The sequence below is a fragment of the Pyrenophora tritici-repentis genome, chromosome 6 (assembly GCF_003171515.1).
Source record: "Pyrenophora tritici-repentis strain M4 chromosome 6, whole genome shotgun sequence".
Taxonomy (NCBI): Eukaryota; Fungi; Ascomycota; class Dothideomycetes; order Pleosporales; family Pleosporaceae; genus Pyrenophora; species Pyrenophora tritici-repentis.
The window spans coordinates 2,485,636-2,506,118 of record NC_089395.1 but is presented as its reverse complement, the minus strand read 5'-3'; the positions used below and the strand labels follow the sequence as shown (position 1 = coordinate 2,506,118).

Here is a 20,483-nt window from a genome sequence, read left to right as displayed (position 1 = left end):
TGACAGCAGCGCAGTAATCCCATTTCAATAGCATGATAGAGATTTCCCTTGGGATTTCGAATCAGCACTTTTGGTATTACTGATCATAACATTATATTTATCCCAAAGACTATCTATAGCTTTTGTTGTCGCGTGGGTATGTTGGGGGTTGTGTAAGCTGGACCCCCGCATTGACTAACAATGCGAGCCGCGAACAAATGACATCAGGCCTCACACCGCTAACCTGTATCCTGCATGAGCTTGGTGAAGCTTCCCCCACAACTCAATTGCTCCTGCCGAAATGTCACACTAGATCTCTGAGCAGCTTGCAGATAAAATGTATTGATGCCGGTTCATCTTGTTCATTGATATGAGTATCAATGACTCTATTCAGTTAGCAGTCACACAATACCCCTAACAGCCAGTCATTTGCTACTTCAACCATACCAAGTCGGTCTTGCAGCACAATCGCTTTGTAAAAGATGATGGCTCAAATTCAGCGACCGCTCATGATTCAGTCGCAATTCATACGGCTATGCTGTCCGCGCACGGCGAGGAGAACAACCAAGGCGCTGTTTGCAAGGGGGAACTTCCAGCGCAAGTTGCACACCAAGACGGTTACCGACAACGACATATCACGCCTTGCAAGCCTGCCGTTACATCCGCTAACGCTCGCTGATCTCGTCAAGTGAGTGTCCTTACCTGGCGAGTGTGGTGGCGGTGCGCGATTGATAGCCAGCTAACGCTGTCGCGTGCGCAATAGACACGGACGACCACCACTTACAACACAACAACTACTTACTTCGGCAAACTTTACACTTTCTATCCTCCCCGCCCGCCTCGCGCACCGCATCCAGTCGCTCCGCAATCTCCCCTTCATCGTCGTCTCGAATCCTAATGTCTCCAAGATTCACTCGAATTACATGCACAGTCTGTCGACTTTGCTACCATGGGCTGAGCAGGAGATAAAGACACTCGAGGAGGAGGTTAGGTTCACAGAGGTCATGGCAGATCTCGTGCAAACACACGCGAATACAATCAGTATCCTGGCCAGAGGCTTCTTGGAGGCAAGGAAATACATCAGCCCGAAGGATGTGACGCGTTTCTTGGACGAGCATCTTCGGGCGAGGATAGGCACAAGATTGATCGCCGAGCAGCACTTGTCACTGCACTTTTCGAGCCAACCGCATTGCGAGGTCATGCATGATGTGGAAGACAATCCGGGGTACATTGGTGTCATCGACACAAGACTGAAGCCAGCGCGCATCGTGGACCACTGCGCTAACGTCGTGGGTGAGATCTGTGAGCTCAAGTACGGTGTTCGACCTACGGTTGTCATCAATGGAGAGCCCGACTACGAATTCGCCCACGTTCCCGTACATCTCGAATACATCATTACCGAGCTTCTCAAGAACGCATTTCGCGCAACAGTCGAAAGCGGCATGGAGCGCGAACCCATCGAAGTCACTATTGCCCCGCTTCCAGAACTTTTACCCGAGGACACAAAGAGCACAGAGTCGGAAGACATACGCAACGAGAAGGTGGAGAATGACGACCAGGGTAACACAGATGTAGCTTCGCAGCGCTTTACAGGCAACAAGTCGACTACCTCTCCTCCGACTGCTTCCAACATCCTCCCCCTCAAACACAGCACGCCTGGCGTAACGATTCGAATTCGCGACCGCGGTGGTGGCATATCGCCCGAAAACATGGCTCACATATGGGACTATAGCTTTACGACGTTCAACGACTCACAAGCATCGTCGACACTTTCTGGTGGTAACCACTCGGGAAATGGTATGGATGCACTGGGGGCTTTCTCGGGGGCTGGAGGCGATGGAGCACATAGTCTTGCAGGACTGGGCTATGGACTGCCGCTTGGAAGGGCATACGCAGAGTATTTTGGGGGAGGCATTGCGGTGCAGAGCCTCTGGGGATGGGGAGCCGATGTTTATCTCAGTTTGAGGGGTGTGGGAAGGGTGGAGAATGTTGAAGAGGCGGCAGAGAGTGCAAAGAGGAAACAAAGATAGTAACGTGGGTTTGGATGTCTTTCATCGGTGCTATCTATATACCCCGGTGTCATAGCCATGCATTACACCATCATGTTCTCATGTTTACATCTGAATCTTGTCTTGCCATCAGCCTCGCTCTGGGGAGACGACTATTGCGTACGGACCTCGGCGTCCTTTTCGACGGTGACGTGCTCGTTGGACTCGAGGGTTGTGACGGCGTCGTCGGGGATCTCAGCACTGTGTTGGCTGTCAGTATATGGTGGATGAGGACATGTAAAGGGGTGCGTACGTGAAGCCCTTGATCAAGGTGAACTCGTTGACAATCTTGCCGCCTTGGTCGGTGACGTGCTTCTTGGCGGCATCGAGCTGCTCCTGAGGAGCGTCCTTCTTGAGGGTAATCTTGGGTCATTAGTACCCAACGTTGTGAGCTTGGGTAGGTATACACACGTTGAACTGGGCCATGGTGAAGGTGGTTTGCTGTGTGTTGTGGGTTGTAGAGTTTAGTTGATGGAGGGGCTTAGTAGTGTTGTTACAGTAAGAGCAAAGCTTATCGGTGGTTTATATACCACAGACCAGCCTTACAGTAGAGGAAGGGCCCTGTCACTAGCCAGTCTAGAGCCTTGAATATGCGCAATCTGACCATGACGTGCGTTGTCCAGCCCACCCACCAAGGTAGCATGTGAGCCCAGGTGCCCCACCATCAATACGTGGAAGGCACGCTAGCTTATCGATAAGCCCACCCCTGCGACAGCTCTAGCGTCTGGCTTAGCGCCGAAAAAGTTAGGACCGAGAAGTTGGTTGCGGCTGCAGCACGACTTTGCGCGCGACCAAGCCGACAGCTCCAAAACACCCTCTGCCCTTTTCTGCTGTCAATTCAGAGTGAATCAGCAGCATGGCGGATACCCAGAGTAACCGGCCGCATCGGCCCAAGAAGGAGAAGAAGCCGCACAGTGGAGACAAGAACCCAAAGGCTTTCGCATATGCAGCGCCTGGCAAATTGAAGAGGCAGGCGGCGCGCTCTACTGAAGTATGAGGCATGCTGGAGAATGCGCGCGATTCTGGCTAATTCTCGCAGGTCAAAGAAAAGCGCCTTCACGTCCCACTCGTCGACCGCCTTCCCGAAGAAGCGCCCCCAATCATCGTAGGCGTAGTCGGCCCTCCAGGTGTCGGAAAGACGACTCTCATCAAGAGCTTGATCAGACGATACACGAAGCAGACCCTCTCCACCCCCACCGGCCCGCTCACCGTCGTAACCTCGAAGCGCCGACGTCTCACCTTTATAGAATGTCCCGCCGATTCGCTCGCCAGCATGATCGATGTCGCCAAGGTGGTTGATATTGTGCTGTTGATGATTGACGGTAATTACGGGTTTGAGATGGAAACTATGGAGTTCTTAAATGTCCTCAGCGCAAGCGGTATGCCGGGTAACGTCTTCGGTATATTGACGCATTTGGATCTGTTCAGGAAGCAGGAAACACTCAAACTGCAGAAGAAGAGGCTAAAGCACAGGTTCTGGAGCGAACTGTACCAGGGCGCAAAGCTCTTCTACCTCAGTGGTGTGGTGAATGGACGGTACCCGGACAGAGAAATCATGAATCTTTCGAGATTCTTGAGCGTCATGAAGAACCCTAGGCCGTTGGTGTGGAGGAATTCGCATCCGTATTGTTTGGCGGATAGGTTTCTGGATATCACACCCCCGACCGATATCGAACAAAATCCAAAGTGCGATCGGACGGTAGCATTGTATGGATACCTTCGTGGCACAAACTTTCCTGCAGGAGGGTCGCGAGTGCATATACCAGGTGTGGGCGATCTTACCGTCACTTCGACAGAAGCTTTGCCCGACCCATGTCCGACACCGTTTGCAGAGAAGGCGGTTGAGAAGGCGTCGGGGAAGAAAAAGCGCACAAGACTCGGGGACAAGCAAAAGGTTCTGTATGCGCCCATGTCGGATGTTGGTGGTGTCTTGGTTGACAAGGACGCTGTTTACATTGACGTGAAGACTGCTACATTCGACCCAGAGGCAGACTACTCAGAGAAAGGTCTGGGAGAGCAAATGATGATTGGTCTGCAGGGCGGAAGAAAACTGCTAGGTGAAGATGACGGAAACTTCCGACTGTTCAGGGACGGCGAGGCTGTAGACAGCAAGAACCTCGATGAAGATGTTGAAGACACTGGCCGACGATCACAGAGGACAGCTAGAGCTGCTGCTGGCGAAGACGTCGATGATGCAGATCTTGATGGCATTGCCAGCGACGACGAAGAGCTACAGCAGGACCATAGCGATGCCGACGACGATGAAGATGATACAGGCTTTCTCGACAGCAATGGCCCATCGAATGGCAAACTGAAAGTTGGACGCAAAGAAAAGGATGCCACCGAGGACGCAGCTGAAGATGTGGCCTTTGCAGACAGTGATTCAGACTTGGGCTCAATATCTGGCGACGAGCCTGACTTGGAAGACCTCGAAGAGGGCGACCTAGACTCATTAGATTCTGACGACGACGATGCTGAAGATGGGGCGCGATGGAAAGCAAATCTCCGCGAAAATGCTGCAAAGCTACATGGTAGGAAACGACCGTACCGCGTCACCGACCTTGCCAAGATGATGTACAACATGGACCTGGCCCCCGAAGAAGTCATCAAGAAGTGGAGAGGGGATGACAATGAGGAGGATATTGAGGAAGAGGGTGACGAAGATGGTGACTTCTTCAACAAGTCAAAGGAAAATGCTTTTGCTATTACCGAAGACCGCTACATTCCCAAATACAACTACGAGGAGCTAGCCGAGAAGTGGGAAGATGAAGAGAATGTTGAGGCCCTGATGGGTCGTTTCGCTTCAGGCCATATGAATGGCAAGGGAGGTGACGACGAAGAGAATGACGACGACTTTGAGGGCTTCGATGAGGATGATGAGGGCGACGGAGAATTCGAAGATTTAGAGACGGGCGAGAAGCACGGTGGAGAAGTTGAGAACACCGGAGCAGAGGCGGAAGCAAATTCGATTGAGGCAGAGCGTGAAAAGAACGCGCGGAGAAAAGAGGAGCTCAAGTTGCGATTCGAAGAAGAAGATCGAGAGGGCTTCATGAACGACAAAGCCGATGCGCGAAAAGAAGCAGGCCAAGAAGAAGAGTTTGGCGAAGATGATTGGTATGATGCGCAAAAGGCCATGATACAAAAGCAGCTCGACATCAACCGCGCTGAATTCGACCAACTCGACGAGCTATCGCGTGTTCGTGTTGAAGGTCACAAGGCAGGGACGTACGCCCGTATCGTCCTCGAAAACGTTCCTTACGAGTTCTCCGCACACTTCAACCCGCGCTTCCCCGTTCTTATCGGCGGGCTCACACCAACTGAAGAACGCTTTGGCTACGTCCAAATACGTATAAAGCGACACAGGTGGCACAAGAAGATCCTCAAGACTAATGACCCGCTCATCTTCTCTCTGGGCTGGCGCCGATTCCAAACCCTACCCATCTACAGCATCTCCGATTCACGAACGAGGAACCGCATGCTCAAGTACACACCGGAGCACATGCACTGCTTCGGTACTTTCTACGGCCCACTTGTCGCCCCAAACACAGGTTTCGTCTGCATCCAATCTCTCTCCAACAAAACACCCGGCTTCCGTATCGCCGCCACCGGCGTCGTCCTCAACGTAGACGAAAGTACGGAAATCGTAAAGAAGCTCAAGCTCACAGGTCACCCCTACAAAATTTTCAAGAACACCGCCTTCATAAAAGACATGTTCAAATCAGCACTAGAAATCGCAAAGTTCGAGGGCGCAAGCATACGCACCGTATCCGGTGTACGCGGCCAAATCAAGCGCGCCCTCAGCAAACCAGAGGGAAACTTCCGCGCCACGTTTGAAGACAAAATCCTCATGAGCGACATCGTCTTCCTGAGAGCCTGGTACCCTATCAAGCCCCGCCGCTTCTACAACACCGTCACCAACCTGCTCGCCCCCGCCACCCCCGACCTCGAAGGCGAAAGCACAAGCTGGCAAGGCATGCGCCTGACGGGTCTCGTCCGCCACGAAAACAACCTCCCCACCCCCTCCGACAAAAACTCTGCCTACCGCCCCATTACCCGCGAAACACGCGTCTTCAACCCCCTCCGCGTGCCCCGCAAACTCGCCGCCGACCTGCCGTTTAAATCGCAAATCGCAACAACTAAACCACAGAAGAAACAGACATACCTCCAGAAACGCGCCGTGGTGCTCGGCGGCGAGGAGAAGAAGGCCAGGAGGCTGCTTGATCAGGTCGTCGCAATTCGCAATGATAAGGTGGAGAAGAGGAGACAGAAGCAGCAGGAGCGCAAGGATCCGTATAAGAGGAAGGTCAAGGAGAATGAAGAGAAGAGGGCGGAGAGGGAGAAGAGGGAGAAGCAGGAGTATTGGGCTAGGGAGGGGAAGAAGAGGAAGGGTGATGCTGGGGAGGGAGGTGGTTCTGCGAAGAGAAGGAAGTGAGGGGGGTTGTTGTGTGTGATGAGCATCGGATTGGCGTTTTTCTATATTGTTGTGGTAGGTGTTGTTGTAGTGGAAGAAAATGTATTTGATCGATTACTTTTGATTCGAGATGCCACATATCCACATCTACACACAATCTCATTAACACTACGCTATGCTATGCTATGCTATGTTACACTATATCCCATCCATCTCTCTCCTTTTCTCTTCTCCATCTTCTCTTTTCTCTTCTCCATCTTCTCTTTTCTCTTCTCCATCTTCTCTTTTCTCTTCTCCATCTTCTCTTTTCTCTTCTCCATCTTCTCTTTTCTCTTCTCCATCTTCTCTTTCCTCTCCATTATTACTATTTACCCCACTCATTGCCAGCAAAGTGTATATATTAAGAAAAGAAAAGAAAAATGCCATAGGGCAATAATCATGATAACCGTCATCGCAGATGAGAAGTTGTAGTAAGAAGAGAAAAGTGTGTACAGCAAAAAACGCCAACACGGCACTCATGGCCGAGACTATGCAACTAGTAACAAGAAAGGCAAGGGTATTAAGCGCCTACAAAAGACCTCCCACACAGAAAACGCTTTAACCCCTTATTAGACAGACAGATAGACAGACAGAGGAGGAGGAAGAAACCGATATATAAAATTTTACGCTGCCTTTTTTCTAACAACCCTCTCCTGTCATGGACGTTTCTTCCTCTTCTCCAGCCCCGCACTCGTCTCTCCTGCTTCATCTTCAAAATCCACTTTCTCTCTCTCGCTCAACAACGACGAAGACGACGATCTAGTCGTAGGTTCAAAGTGAATAGCAACAAGCCACGCACAAAGAATATTAGCCAAATGGTGCAACACATACGCATACGTGACACCATAAACGGCCGCGTAAGCGCCAATAGAAAATAACAAGACATTAGTAAGCAGCGAGATGGGAAAATCCGCTCGGGGGATCATGCGGCCGGTACTAAGCGTTTCGACGAGCAGGATAAAGGGCATGATGGAGAGGATGTTGTGGTGCGAGGAAAAGGGTGTGAGCCAGTGGACGGCGAGGTTGCGGATCCAGACGACTAGGACGGGGAGGTTGATGGGGAGGATCCAGAGCATTAGGATCAGGATTGAGTGAGCGTAGTTGTAGAAGTTGTAGGTTGAATCCAGGTTGGATTCGCGGGCTAGGCGGAAGGCGCGGACGCTGGTGCCGAGTTGGACGAGGCAGAGGACGACGTAGGCGAAGTGGTAGGGGATTACGGTTGATACTAGTGAGAGGAGGATGCAGGTGGTGAGGACGCGTTGGCGGTTCGAGGTTACGGCAAAGGCTGATAGCGATATCTTGGGTTCTTCTTTTCCAACGATCGAGGCACGGACGATGGAATAGGCAGATGCTAGGATTAATTCGAGTAAAAGCGCGACATAGTTGATTGCTACGCAGACGCCGATACACATGAGGCCGAAGAGCGGAACGAGGAACCAGAAGAAGATGTCGTCGGAGCCGAGGAGTAGTTCGTTGCTGGCGTTGTCGAGCAGTGAGGTCATGTTGGAAGAGGTCTCGCCGACGGACCACTTCTTTTGGTACTGAGCACCAGCCAAGGCAATCGACAAGAACGTCAGCGCGGATAGAGCGAGAGGGAGCGAGGTCAATAAGCACTCGTTCAGCCCTTGTGTGAAGCTCATGAAGACGCCCATCTTGTCGTACGTCCGGAATTGTTGGCGCAAGACCAAAGCGACAACGAGTATCGGAAAGGCGGCAAAGACGATGCGGTAGCGCATCCAGAGCTTTCCGAGACTACCGAAGAAGTCCACATTGAGGTTGATTTCCACGCTGCTGTCGCATGTTGGATCCGACCAAATCTGCATCGACACCCCATTTGTTGGTTGTTTGGCGTGAAGCGATGGCGGCATGTATGGTGCTACACCATGCAGACTGAAACCCGCATCTTTGACGTTTACAATAAACTTGCTTTCGTAAACATCGGTGACGTATTGTCGTAACAAGGGGGCGAAGAGCTCTCCAGTGTCGCACGACTGCTTGCCAACGTGGATGTTGTAAGCCAAAAGCGCAGAATGGAGAGCTGGGATTTTAATGTCCGTCATTAGCGGACGCTGTGCTGGAAGTCGAAGTGAGAGTCCGGTGGTCAATAGGCGCTGCAAACCCATGTCGACTGTAATTTGAGACTCAGAAGAGGCGCTGAACTCGGCTATAACCCAGCCTGTGCTGCGCTCACCGGCTTTGTCCACCACAGCGACGAATTGATGTTCGGTAAGATCTTCGAGATCATACTGCAAGTATGAGAATGGACGCTCGTCGGCGCTGAATGGATGTATCGAATGCCGAGTCGAGGCAGGAAGAGCAATCACGTCCGATGCGGCGTTCTTACAAGCGAGCCGTGTTGCGCCCACGCCATCGCCTGAAAGATCCATGTTCATCGAAAAGAGTGTAGTCGATTGGCCAGGTTGAGAAGGAAACACGGTGCAAAACAGTACCTCAAGCATGCCGTTGGTACCGGGCTGATCCAGTTGTTCGTTGGTGAGCAGAGTAAATTTCTTGCCCGGTGCTTGTGGTGGCACAGGCATCAGGTGAGCGTTTGGTCTCTGCTTGGATTTCCCGAGAGATCTAAGCACAAGCCTTTCGCCCTCTGCGATGATGGCACTGTCCTCTTCCAGTGTGAGGAGAGTTTTGGCTTCCTTGTGAGGCAGGGTCTTCTCTGCGATGTCCTCCAGGCCCGTCAAGAACCATCTCTTGAAGCCACGCATACGTTCAGCACGTGGTACAGTCTGGGTCGCGCGTGAAACATCAATAACATCGTACAAGGCGCGTACAACAGCCTTTCGGTGCTGATCACACCAAGTGATGGCAAGATGGTCGATACCAGTCCAAACATTTGGCATCGAAGTCGAAAAGACGGTGAATCCATGCGTCTCGGGAACTAAAGATTCGATGCTCGCGTAATCGGAGGAAATTGTAGTATCCAAGGCTCCTCCTGCAATGGAAATAAGGGTGACGTGCCATAGTGGGTTGTCGATGGCCCACTTTTGCGAGTAGGCGTGTCGCCAGTAGTCATTCACTGCCTTGTACGTGCGGACAATATCCCCATCAAAAGACACCGGCGGCCTAGCATGTGGCGCAGCAAGGGTGATGATGGTGTTGATCGAGTTGGCTTGGTAGTTGGTCATAGTGAGCATAGTGCGGGCAACAACACCACCCATGGAGTGTCCGACGATGATGACTGAAGTCGGATCCGGTAGGGTGGAGTCGCGTAGAAACTTGCCCGGGGTATGGTACAAGGATAGAATGTATGTGATGGCATCGTTGAGATATTCGGCCTGGTCTAGCAGGGTTTGGCCGTGAAAAGCAGTAATGTCTTCGTTGAAGTCGACGGAAAAAAAGTCCAGCGGCCTCTTCCCAGCCTTGCCCGCGTCGACATCGTGTTGGACAGCGTTGTGGTAGTGGTATGCGGCTTCCGCGGCGAGGGAGCGCACTTGCTTGTAGCTGCCAGCGTTTCCGGGGACGAAGAGTACGGGCACGCCTTTGACCTGAAGATTGTCAGTACGGAGCGTCTTCAGAGGAAGGATCGACATGCCCTAGGGTCTTCATCCACACCGCCCTCCCGGTACAAGTATAGCGAGTACTTGCTCGCGAAGCGCGTATGTTCGGTATCGAAGTCGTGGTATCTCGCGTAGTTGGGCCGCATGTATGACATTCCACACCCTTTGACGTCCAACTGCCGTGTCAAGAACGACTGGGCCATAAAAAACATGGTGACAAATGCCGCTAGCATGGTCAACAACATGTAGGGTGAAGGGGTCCATGGGCTGCGAAGCCGCCGGCGCCATTTGCGGTTATGGCCCTCGACCATGGTGTGCGGTGGCATGTCCGTGGCCAATGCTGGTATTTGGCCTCCTGCCTTCTCGTGCGCCATGTCCGTCTGCCGCTGTATCTTCACAAGAGGGTCGTGTACGGGCAGCTGTTCCGTCACCAGACCCTGGCCAGGCGCGTCCGCACCGTCGGTCCGCCTCTTTTTACTCGCCCAGTCTGGGCTTTTCACTGGCAATCCCTCGGTTGGACTGCTGGTCTTATCGTCATGTTCTGGGCGTGTGGTAGGTGAAAGTTCGGCAGTCGAGTCGGGCTGGTGTTGCTCTGAGCTGGCGTCGGCGGACGAGCGCCGTCGCATCTAAAAGCGTGCCTCGCACTGAGTGGGGGTGCGAGTCGAGCCTGCCGTATTAGGGTGTGGGCGTGAATTGCTGGCCTGACGTTGATTGCTCTTTCCTCCGGCTTCGGTCGCACCTTCGCTAATCGTCAATCGCCAAGTCGTCCGGTCGTGTTCTGAAGCGACAGTGAGGGTCGGGAATTGGACTCGGACAAGACCTGGATGACCCGTATTAGTGCTCCGGTAGTCTGTGGGAGCGGCGCAAAAAATGTTGAGTGCAGAGAATGCACGCTGGGCGTGCTTGGGTGTTTGGGGAAAGGGCGTCGCAAGCTGCCAAGGAGAGCGGAGTCTAAATCTTTAAACCGTCAACTATCGAGCGACGGCGTCACCGCAAGGCCCTCAGAGCGGCCAAAGATGGCAACCGGCCTCTTCGGAAGATCTGCAGCAGCGGCGAGCCTCGCAAACCGACTTCCACGGAGCGGCTGAATACGATATGCGTCTTATCACGACATCACCATGTCAGACGTCAGATGTGGTTGTGAATGTCATCTACTTGGCGCTGTTGTTGTCGCCCACCCGGCGACTCTATGGCTTGAACACAACGCCTCTGTAATGACGACGCGAATCACTGGGTACAGGCTGGGTACAGATTCATTTGCCCGCGCACCGTCCATGCACACCTCCTGACTAGCCCCTCGTTCAGTACAGCAATGAGTGAACAAGAACAACAACTAAGTCCATAGCCACTCTCTTTCGATAACTTCACCACTTTGTGGCTGCATGTGAACCAGGTTAACAGATGCACTTGGCGTCGCTAAAATCCGCCACAGCCGCGTTCCCGGTCTGAGACTTTGGCTTGATTTCGCCCGCGACGCGCTTCGCAAGGGCAACCCCTCATGTCTACAACGTCACGTTGCAATACGACATTGCGATGCGAGCCACCACTACCAGTACGTCTAGATTTCGGAGCATGAGCCACTCGGAAGGATTACTTCGCTAGTACCCGGTATCACGAAATTACCGATCTGGCATCATCTCCACTCACATGCGCCCCCAGACGCCAAGTCAGGATTAAACCTCATTCTAGCCGTATATCCGACGGCTAGTCCTGCCTGATTAGGCACCTGGAACATGTCAACATCATCATGACACTGGCATGTATCGCAATGCCACATATGTAGATATTCCTGCTATCATGATCTTCCTTGCGTTTTCAAACAGTACGCTTATCACGTCCCTAGACCCAACCCATGACATTCAAGCTATTCGCACCTCAGACATAGGTAGGCAGAGATTGGTAGGAAGAGCTTCTCCACGTAGTCTAAAAATGGAAAATCCCTGCTACATGTAGCACAACAATGTACGCGTAATCTTGACATGAACATGTCACAGTACGCCGACACGCCAATGTATCCATTTCGGCAGTTGTTTCCGCGTCTCCAAAACAATATACATGTTCCATGTACGTTCTAAATTGGAAGATCTACCAAGGATCCTATCGAGAAGCTCCAGCTGGGTATCAGCTCTTGAGCGTGCACATCGCCAACCCTCTCCCAGAACGCAGAAAACCCAAGAGCCCCGGTTTTGGTACCTCCCCTGATGAGAAACTGTTTATTTTCACCAGAACAGGACAAGAAACATGCGATTCCTCTTTTCAACTTTTCACTTCCTTCACGCACAAGTTTCATATGTGTTTTTTTGTTTGCCTATAATCGGCACATCAATCACCCAAAGAAACTGAAGTCTTCTCCAGACAAACCGCCCATGGGTAGGTATATACATCCTTTTGACCCGCACTCTCCGCACATTCCAATCTCTGGGTGTGTATTTATTAAAGAGAAGATTTGGCACAAGGCTCTTTCCATCCACATGGTCAGTGATCTGTTTTTTTTTTGGAATGTCTGATTTAGAAATTTCCAAAAAAGGGAAAAAGAGAGGGAAATATGGGAAGTGCATGGTGCTTATTTTCTCACATACTATGCTATGCCTACTGCGGTAACTATCCATAGTTTGGTATAGAAATGTTTTTGCACATGTGTAATATAAAAACTCCATATGCACCAGACATTCGATTTCAGTCTCATCTTTTTTTTGATAATTTAGGAACAATAAAGGAGTAGAGGACATGTAAGGGTCTGCAGGCCTATTTATTTTCTGGGGAAGTCTTATACTTTCCACATGGCGGCAGTGACTGCGGTTTTAAAAAGGTTCGGCGGGAACGCTGGTCGTGGCACCTGGTCGTGCGAGTTTTTGAAGTAAATAAGAATGAAGAAAGGAGTTGATGGTAAAGAAAGCAAGGAGAAACAGAAGGTTTTTATAGCCAGGACTACGCTAGTAAACCTGCCAAGTCTCACATGGTGATGGAGTATCCTCAATTTAATCATGTAGCCGTTGTACCAAGAGGTTCTCTCAACACCATCCGATGGCCTCCAATTTTGTTTCAGACACATGGGCATGTTGTTGGTAGGTTTTTGGAATAATAAGAGAATATGTCTACTTAGACATGTAGATTTTGTAAAGGACGCAGGTGAGCAAACCATCGTCATGTTTCCAGCATATCTAGTACGCGCAAACGCCCAACTTCCCATCAAAGGATATCCCGTTCATTTTTTAATTTCTCGAGGAGATCATTGCATTTTTTGTTGTTGGTTTTCTAGGGTAGTTTACAAAGGTCTGGAGACCGAGGAGTTTCAAAGTAAAAAGCAGAGGATAGAACTGAAGTATTTTACTCGCCCAAGAGTGGACACTTCCCCCATACTTTGTTGCCATCTATATTTTGGAAGCGCACAGCGCAAAATCATGTGCTTTACTGCTCTGTCTTTCTGCAGATTTTTTAATATGGGAATGATGTAGAGTAGAGGAGAGAAGAAAAGAATAGAAGGAGTGGAAGTTTATATAATAAAGAGACCGCTCTCGCTCTCGCTCTCTTTCTCCATACTTTCGTTTCCTGTATGTTTTGGAAGATACCGCTCTGCAAACATGAGATGGTTCCGACGGAGTTTTAGGTAATTTTGGAACTGTAGAGTCTTGTAGAGAGTAGGATAGTCCAGAACCCAAGAATTCATATACCAGCTGCTACGCACGGTTGATTTTCGCAATGTGCGTGACCAGACGCCAAACGTCCATGATCATCGCATCGTGGCTGCGATTATTTTTAGTATTTTCAAATACCCAAGACTTCTCGATTCATCACATGTATGTCCTCGTATTTTTAGAAAGTTGAAGAAAACGCCCCAGCACATCCATTAGGTGTTTGTAGTATTTTCCAAAGCGGCATCTTTGTCACCACAAATTTTCCAAAAACCATCGGCGGTGTTCACCTGCATTTTCTGAAACCCCCCCGGCAAACTTCCAGTACCCAACAGAGCCGCAAGAAAACATGCACAACCCTCAACTCTCCCTAGAACCATACGTCTAGTGCTAATCGTTTCTTAATCCTCAAACTTCTACATCACGCCGAAGCACAAGATTTTTAGAAAACGCCTAGTGTGGGGCAAACTTCAACACAGGCGGAACACATCCTTATACTTCCTTTTTTTTTAGGAAAAGGATCTCATCATCGCGAACGGGTTGATTTGTGTTGAATGTTTAGAAGGTTGGAAAGGGATATGAGGAAGGAGGAGGGAGGTGGGAGAGAATAGGAGGTTTATATAGGTAGAAAGCTGGGGGCTGACTATTCCTGTTATGGTACATAGAGTTCTGGAGAAAGTGTTTTGGCACGGTCATGTAGCACAAAAGTCCATGAGTTTAAGAGTCGTGTTTGGAAATGCTCGTGATTTTATCGAGCGATTGAACTAAAGTAGCCTTAATCCATTGATTCTATTACGACTGCGTACATGATGCTCAGCATCTTTTTGAGATAATTTTTCAAACGTCGCGTTGCGCTTTTGCCAAAACATATGGGTATCAATACAAGATGAAGAAGAAACTACTATAAAACTCAAGACGCAAGTTCCGTGATCACGCCCATGAAAGTAGACGACCATGTCGTCTCAACGCTCACCGATCTGCTGACTGCCTCCACCATGAAGCGACGCACTTCTGCAAGCTCAGCCTCCCACGCCAGCACAGCATACTTCTCGTCCTGGATAGCAAGGTCTGTAGGAGCCAGCGCTGCCGCTTCTTCGATCAAAGTTACAGCCCTGACACTGCTTGCAGTCTGACGCATCAGCCTCAAACACCTCGCGTGGCGGTATAGCATCCTGGCCGACTGCTGGTTGCTGGGTGTCCAAGTAGCACCGGCATGCTGCGCAAAACGTGCACTAGCCGTCTCGCATTTGCGCAGGTGCTCAATTGCAGCGCGGCCGTTGCGCTGAAGGAGGGGGCCCTGTGATTGGTCGTTTGCCATGTCGACTTGCAGGAACTGGGCGTGGAAAAGGTTGAGGGTAAAATAGAGATCGGCGATCTTGTTAACGAAATCTTCACCGCCGGCTTTTTGGAGTCCGAGCCAGGATGAGCTGTGACGCATGCGCTCGAGGGTGCGCAGAGCGTATGCCCACGATTCGGAGGCGGCGTAGTAGTTGTTCTGCTGCCATTGGCGCTTGCCAACGTCTACACCGGTGCCGATCTCTTCAATGGTCGCGTCGGGTTCTGTCCATCGGGGCTTTGCAACGGCGCTCTTGACATTCTCTGCTAGAGCGGAATCAACGGGTCCCATAAAGTTGACAACCGGAACGCCACGTAGCGAGGTTGCAATGGGTTCCAGAAGCCGTTCCTGGAACTTCGGGGTGAGGTGACGGGCTTGAGCATAATTCAGCCTAATGGTCGCATGAATGGATGTATGCTCGCTTGTGGTCAAGTTGGCGTCTGCCATGACGCTCTCAATGTCGAGCTGCTCGCATAATTTGGGCAGATCAGATCGAAGCATCATTATTTCGAACTCGGAGAATTGGAAAGCTGAAGGTATGTAGGCGGGCTTGGAAAGTGTCATGTGCATAACGTAGCCGTTGAACAGGCTCACTTCGCACGCGTCGGTCGTGATGACGGGAGTCCCTTCGCCTAGGAAAAGTCTCCGCACCTCTAGACCTCGACAGGTGATGCGGACAAACTGATTACGCTTGATCATGTAGTCGGATGCTTCCGCATGGATTTGTTTGTTGGCGCGGAGGAGGGCTGTCGATGGGCTACTAGGGCTGCGCCGGCTGAACTTGGTGCTCATGTTTGGGTCTTGCTCGGTATCATCATTCCAGGAGCAGAGCAGGAGGTCGTATACGGTGTTGCGAAGCTCTCCAGGGAGGTCAAGGAAGCGAAATGGTTGTTGGGGTTGGAGGGAAGCCATATTGGTGGTGTCGTTTGATAGAATGAGGGAATTGGCAAGGTTTGGGTCCGGATTATTGCTTGGGAAGATGTTGTTGAAGTGTGTCGCTGGGGATATACTGAGTCGGACTCTGGTAGCGATATGGTTATTGTGTTGGTTGGGATGCAATGAGCAAAGGCTTCAATCGACACGTTATGTCGCTAGGAGGTAACGTGGCAGTGGGATGTCGCAAGGATGTGTCGATGGGCAAAAAGTCGCTCAGGAAAGGAGTGTTGCTATGGAAGGATGGTTGTCAATTATGAATGGGAGGGGGATGTCGCTGTGGAAGTTTGTCGCTCAGGTAAAGTTGTCGCAAGGGAGTCGATTTGCATATATACTTGACGCATATGTAAGCAACGTGGATAGAGAAAGCGGTAAAAGGTTTAATTGTGTCAGGGCTTTGCACTTTTCGTAGTCTGAGCTCAAACGCGCATGGACTAAGACAGCAAATTTTTGACTCGCGGCTTTTTCCTAACGAAACTTGGGGAACGCGCTGTCTTATGCTGACAGTAGGGTGCTGGGCGGGTGGGATGTGGGTCCCCGAGGCTGCTTCGAAACGCGTACGAGGTCTGCCGGTTGAGGCGGATCCGTCAGACTCTGCTGTGCGGAGAAGGGTGAAAGCGAAAGGCGTGCAGCTGCACTGTGATGTCGGTCAAGACTTGGACTAAGCTACATTGAGCCTTAGCTCAGGGACTTCTCGGGGTCCCGTTTCCAATCTGTCCGTCGGGAAACGTCCCGATCGCTGCGGTGCACGAAAGGGACTGCGGCGTTCGTTCGATGAGATTTCGGGAAACATGGATTTTGTTCGGGGTTCTTCCGCAGATTAAACCCCCAAGTCTTGAGTGAAACGTGCGACGATGAACATCAGCTCCGGCCCTTTCCGTATTTCCGTACTGATGAGCAGGTAACGGATGTGAATGCCGCTACCTGCGCCCCCTCTCTGGGTCATTGGGGTTTCCGTACGGCTGACCACTGGCCAGCTGCATGGAAAAAAGAGATGGGGCAGAATGCATATGTATGGTTGCCAGGCGCCAACAGCTGACCGGATGGTGCCATCCCCACGCATTAGCATCCACAACGAAGGCTCCATGAAATGTACTGACGACTCAACCCCAGATGAGAACCCCCACGTCGGATTACTTGTCTATTTCGCCGATTCACTGTTAGCGACATCGAATATCAAGTCAACGCGTTGCATCCAACGATTGGGTCGATATTCATGCAAATAGAAGGGAACGTGGCATCACGCGGAACAATACTTTCCATCCGGACGACGAATTAAGCTGTCTATCCTCGGTCAAGCTAAACCTTTGATCACCGTTCATGTGCTCTGCTTTGCCCTCTTTCCTCCCTTCTTCTCCTTCTTCCCTTTCCTAGCCACCTCCTCCTTGTCCATCTCTTCTAGCCATAGCTTCCCACTCTCCTCAATGTCCACTTGGGATGCCTTCCACTCACTCACTATTGTCTGGTATGCCTCATTCGCTAGTTCGTCCACTCTCTGGTCGTATCCGCGGTATATAGATTCGTCTAAATTGAACCTGATACATGCCAACGGAACAACATTTCCGTCCTGCAACCATTCCTTCATAAGTTTGATCCACATTGCTACACACTCCTCCCTGTTGGTGTTGGTACTCATGGATTGCACAATACGATCAATGGGACCATCCATCCGCGGACGCCATTGAGCGTGAAATACATGAAGCTTTGGGAAGAATTCTTGGAAGATATACGCATCCCTTAGTATCTCATAAAACGTCTCTTGAGAAGTATTGTCCTTGCGGTGATTCTCAGTACCGTCACCGCCTTCCTCAATACTTCTATGGCTTGGCGCAGGACCCCGATAGCTAAGAAACCGTTCGACAACATCGTGATACAAGTTCTTCACCTGGGTCAACTCCCCGGCAGCACCTTCAGGGAACAGACGAAGCTGGCCTCGGAGGGGCTTCCCAAGACCGTCTCGTTCGGTGCAATAAGGAAGGGCCAAGACGATTGTGTTGCATCGGCAGAAGGTTTCCAATGCCTCTTCATGGACTCGCTTGGAAACGAGGGACAGGTTCACAATGTCATCAACCTTTCCTCTGTTCCACCAGAAATCGAAACCCCGGCTAAAATGTCGAGCATAGTATACACCGTCCGGGCGGTGCAGGACAAGACGATATATTTCGTCTCGTAACTCTCGTGGCAAGCTGAAGAAATCGAAAACGCCCTCATATACGTAGGGTTCCTCGGGCGGAGGAGACTGATAGCCAGTATAGACTGGTGGAAATGGGACCTCGTCTTTGTTCCGTTTGGTGACGAGGAGCGGGCCCAGGGCAGCTTGGAGCTCGGCGATTGCCGTGTCTCGATCAGGAGTGTCGACATGCTCATCGACTATGTGAGCAGTAGTGTCGATGGAGTCATTCTGCGTTGCGCCGTGTTCTTCTGTTGTCGTTGCCATGGTTCTTTGATGTATTTAGAAGCTGTAGTGGTGACGGAGGGGAAGGACGGACAGAAGGTCTTCAGACAAGTGACAGGTTTGATATATAACTATTAAACGCATTGCCGCTGTGACTCAAGTGACTCAAGGGGCAGAATGTGGGTTTCTATCCTGGTAATGTAGCGGATTACCTGGCTTAGCTTGTGTCGACTCACCGGTGAGACGTGTCATTGGGTAAGAGACAAGCACTGTAATGCAGCAGCTTCCAGAGCTGTGTTGAGATGATGCGATACATGCATATTAGGGTCAGTGCAGCGAGAGGTTGAAAGCGGCTCCTTGCACGATGAGGCGCAGCACTGTGACAGATGAGGCTGACAGCCCACGCTTCTGGCCAACTGAAGATAATGCCGGCATGGCGGTGCAATGGGTAAATGCCTACATATACCCCGAATCGGTCCTTTCCTTGGATGTTCCATGGACGCGCCTTGCGCAAGCATTCCGTGACTGGAGCTGAAACGTTGGAATCCCCGCGGGATAGGCGACGTCTTAGTGAAGGCGGCTGTCAGCCGTAGGTCCGACGAGCAGCCGAAGAAGCACTGACGTTGAAGAATCGCAAAACCTCCGCAGCTTTCCTACACCTCAACCCTCATCCAGTCCAACCCACTTCTTGCACCTCAATCATAGTCATCATGTTTGCCGCCAGACAAGCTTTCTCCCAGGCTCAGCGCCGCTGCTTTTCCGCCTCGGCCCGCCAGGTATGTAAATACATATTCCCGCAAGGCCGCATCTGCGCCTCATTTTCTTGGTGGGGTGATTGACTGCGTTCATGAATTGCAATTGGGAGTTGGCATGTAGATGATGCTAATTGAAGTGTCGCAGAACTCAAAAGTAACCGTTCTCGGCGCTGCTGGTGGTATTGGTCAGCCATTGTCGCTGCTCCTCAAGCTCAACCCCAGGGTTAGCAAGCTCTCGCTCTACGACATCCGTCTTGCTCCCGGTAAGCTCCAACAGGCTCGGTATACTATAGAGGACTAGCCATTGATATCATCTAGGTGTCGCTGCCGACATTGGCCACATCAACACCAAGAGCGAGGTACGACATGGGATCCGAAGTCAGGTCGGAATCATGCGCTGATACACAAAAAGGTCATTGGTCACGATGCCACTCCCTCAGGTCTCGCTGCCGCCCTCAAGGGTGCTGAGATTGTTGTCATTCCCGCTGGTGTTCCCCGCAAGCCCGGCATGACCCGTGATGGTAGGCATTGAAAGCGGCGCAAGTGGTACACAGCTGACAGCAACAAGACTTGTTCAACACCAACGCCTCCATCGTCCGCGACCTGGCCAAGGCTGCCGCTGAGCACGCTCCCGACGCCAACATCTTGATCATCTCCAACCCTGTATGTTGAGATGAAAACCATGGTATTGATACAGGATATTGATATTTGCAGGTCAACTCCACTGTTCCCATCACCGCCGAGGTCTTCAAGTCTAAGGGTGTCTACAACCCCAAGCGCCTCTTTGGTGTCACCACCCTCGACGTCGTCCGTGCCTCGCGCTTCATCTCGCAGCTTAAGAACACCGACCCCGCCAACGAGAACATCACCGTCATTGGTGGACACTCCGGTGCTACCATCGTTCCCCTCCTCTCCCAGTCTGGCCACAACCTTGAGGGCGAGCAACTCAAGCAATACGTCCACCGCGTCCAGTTTGGTGGTGACGAGGTCGTTCAGGCCAAGGACGGCGCTGGTTCTGCCACCCTCTCCATGGCCATGGCTGGTGCCCGCTTCGCCGAGTCCCTGCTTAAGGCTGCCCAGGGCCAGAAGAACGTCATTGAGCCCACCTTCGTCGACTCTCCTCTTTTCAAGGACCAGGGTTGCGACTACTTCTCCACCAACGTTGAGCTTGGTCCTAACGGTGTCGAGAAGATCCACCCCGTCGGCAAGATCACCGAATACGAGCAGAAGCTCCTCGACACCTGCGTCGCTGACCTCGCCGGCAACATCAAGAAGGGTGTTGAGTGGGTCAAGGCCAACCCATAAATTCCGCAATGGAATCATGGGTAATATGTACATTAGTAATGACATGAGCTACGGGATCTGGGCTGGACTGGCCTCTTCTGGCGTTTCAGGATCTGCTATTCTAGCAAACGCTGATGTGTAGAATTGACCCGTACTTGA

The 20,483-nt window shown here is 51.3% G+C and overlaps 7 protein-coding genes across 7 annotated transcripts; 3 read left to right on the top strand and 4 right to left on the bottom strand.

Annotated features, from left to right (window-relative positions):
* Positions 1 to 461: 461 nt before the first annotated feature.
* Positions 462 to 2,009, top strand: PtrM4_121780 (BaeS, Signal transduction histidine kinase; the record flags this gene model as incomplete). Its single annotated transcript, XM_001935435.2, has 2 exons — positions 462 to 667; positions 743 to 2,009. The coding sequence occupies 2 exons, from the start codon at positions 462 to 464 to the stop codon at positions 2,007 to 2,009; spliced, it is 1,473 nt and encodes a 490-aa protein (XP_001935470.2).
* A 131-nt stretch (positions 2,010 to 2,140) lies between these two features.
* Positions 2,141 to 2,453, bottom strand: PtrM4_121770 (putative peptidase inhibitor i9 protein; the record flags this gene model as incomplete). Its single annotated transcript, XM_001935434.2, has 3 exons — positions 2,141 to 2,228; positions 2,281 to 2,390; positions 2,439 to 2,453. The coding sequence occupies 3 exons, from the start codon at positions 2,451 to 2,453 to the stop codon at positions 2,141 to 2,143; spliced, it is 213 nt and encodes a 70-aa protein (XP_001935469.1).
* A 430-nt stretch (positions 2,454 to 2,883) lies between these two features.
* Positions 2,884 to 6,459, top strand: PtrM4_121760 (BMS1, GTP-binding protein required for 40S ribosome biogenesis; the record flags this gene model as incomplete). Its single annotated transcript, XM_066108487.1, has 2 exons — positions 2,884 to 3,018; positions 3,067 to 6,459. 2 exons carry the CDS (start codon positions 2,884 to 2,886, stop codon positions 6,457 to 6,459), a joined length of 3,528 nt encoding a protein of 1,175 aa, XP_065961672.1.
* Positions 6,460 to 7,133: 674 nt separating this feature from the next.
* PtrM4_121750 (PGAP1 multi-domain protein) lies at positions 7,134 to 10,615 on the bottom strand (the record flags this gene model as incomplete). Its single annotated transcript, XM_001935432.2, has 2 exons — positions 7,134 to 9,977; positions 10,043 to 10,615. 2 exons carry the CDS (start codon positions 10,613 to 10,615, stop codon positions 7,134 to 7,136), a joined length of 3,417 nt encoding a protein of 1,138 aa, XP_001935467.2.
* Positions 10,616 to 14,531: 3,916 nt separating this feature from the next.
* PtrM4_121740 (uncharacterized protein) lies at positions 14,532 to 15,869 on the bottom strand (the record flags this gene model as incomplete). The annotated part of the gene is made up of 1 exon (XM_001935431.2): positions 14,532 to 15,869. One exon carries the CDS (start codon positions 15,867 to 15,869, stop codon positions 14,532 to 14,534), a length of 1,338 nt encoding a protein of 445 aa, XP_001935466.2.
* Positions 15,870 to 17,492: 1,623 nt separating this feature from the next.
* PtrM4_121730 (uncharacterized protein) lies at positions 17,493 to 18,327 on the bottom strand (the record flags this gene model as incomplete). Its single annotated transcript, XM_066108486.1, has 2 exons — positions 17,493 to 17,506; positions 17,553 to 18,327. 2 exons carry the CDS (start codon positions 18,325 to 18,327, stop codon positions 17,493 to 17,495), a joined length of 789 nt encoding a protein of 262 aa, XP_065961671.1.
* A 668-nt stretch (positions 18,328 to 18,995) lies between these two features.
* PtrM4_121720 (Mdh, Malate-lactate dehydrogenase) lies at positions 18,996 to 20,345 on the top strand (the record flags this gene model as incomplete). Its single annotated transcript, XM_001935428.2, has 6 exons — positions 18,996 to 19,061; positions 19,186 to 19,303; positions 19,359 to 19,399; positions 19,453 to 19,561; positions 19,609 to 19,703; positions 19,755 to 20,345. The coding sequence occupies 6 exons, from the start codon at positions 18,996 to 18,998 to the stop codon at positions 20,343 to 20,345; spliced, it is 1,020 nt and encodes a 339-aa protein (XP_001935463.1).
* Between the last annotated feature and the right edge of the window lie 138 nt (positions 20,346 to 20,483).